This window comes from Hipposideros armiger, unplaced genomic scaffold (genome assembly GCF_001890085.2).
Source record: "Hipposideros armiger isolate ML-2016 unplaced genomic scaffold, ASM189008v1 scaffold_454, whole genome shotgun sequence".
Classification (NCBI taxonomy): domain Eukaryota; kingdom Metazoa; phylum Chordata; class Mammalia; order Chiroptera; family Hipposideridae; genus Hipposideros; species Hipposideros armiger.
Window position 1 is genome coordinate 877,006 of NW_017731804.1, and position 1,203 is coordinate 878,208.

The 1,203-nt window shown below is 40.3% G+C and overlaps 1 protein-coding gene across 2 annotated transcripts in view; it reads left to right on the forward strand.

The window, feature by feature from the left end:
- TSNAX (translin associated factor X) overlaps nucleotides 1–1,203 on the forward strand; it is a 47,485-nt gene that overhangs the window by 26,234 nt on the left and 20,048 nt on the right. For both annotated transcript variants that reach the window (XM_019665857.1, XM_019665856.1), the window contains exon 5: nucleotides 403–530. In XM_019665857.1, coding sequence (XP_019521402.1) covers nucleotides 403–530 — 128 coding nt within the window. The remainder of the gene's footprint in view (nucleotides 1–402; nucleotides 531–1,203) is intronic.

Genomic DNA, 1,203 nt, shown 5'->3' on the forward strand with positions numbered 1-1,203 from the left:
CTGTACATTTCTATTAAAGCCTACCAGAAGTTTTATTTTAAAGAAGCACTTTTTTAAATTCTTCAAAAAATTTTTTTCTAAAAGTTCTTGACATTTCTCTATAGGAAAGAGTAGTTTTTAGGACTGATGACTCGTGACTAGAAAGCAGAAATCGAAGACATTTGCAACTGAGCTGCCTGTTGGGTTCAGTCACAGATGGGTTTGCTGCGCTCAGGCTCAGTCCTCACTGCCAGCTCCGGTGATGTTTGTGTTTTCAGGACTGGGATCTAGCGCTCGCGTACAGCCGTGGGCATCCGCCAAGCCTGGGTTGAGCTAGGTGATGATTCACTTGAAGTTTTTTATTCTGACATTCTTATTAATTTAGTGATTGTACCTTAGTAATTTTCTTGGTTGGTTTTTCAGGACTACAGGAATATGTGGAGGCTGTCACTTTTCAACACTTTATCAAAACACGATCACTTATCAGTATGGATGAAATTAATAAACAATTGATATTCACAACAGAAGACAATGGAAAAGAAAATAAGACCGTAAGAATTTAAAACCGTATTTCACATGTATTACATCATGTATATTGGCAGGATTATGGGATGTTGGTGTGCTTTCTGAAGTGCCTCTCACAGTCCCAGCGGGTGCTGGTCTGGGATGTTGTAGTGCGTGGACAGAACAGCTGGGGGTGTGGAGGGAAAACACCACTCTCCCTAGAGCCCCGCTGAGTGGCTGCTGTAGGCTCACTTTTGCTTTTCTTGTATGTGTATAGGTGCCCTCTATAAGCTCTATCTCATTTTATCCCTTTATTAGCCTTGTGAGGTAAGAATTAACACCGTCACTTTCCAAGGAAGGAACCAGGCTTTTAGAGAGTTTAATAACTGATCCAAAGCCACACAGCTAATGAGGAGGACAGGTCTAAGCTTTGAAACCAGTGCCCTTGTCCACTGTGCCAGTGTTTCTCCGAGTGCCAGGCATCTACCACAAAGGATTTGACTTAAAGGGTTTAAATTAGGCACTGTGGAGCACATTACTTGTACGTCCTCAATAGTTATTGTCATTATGAAGTTAATATAAAGTGTTATTGTATAGTGAGCTGTTAATCACCGACTCAGTTCTTAATCTTGTATCTGAAAATTATGTAGCTCTTCTGAATTAAAAGGAGAGAAACTTGTAGTTTGACTTTTAAATAAATACTACTTTCCCCCTGGGTTA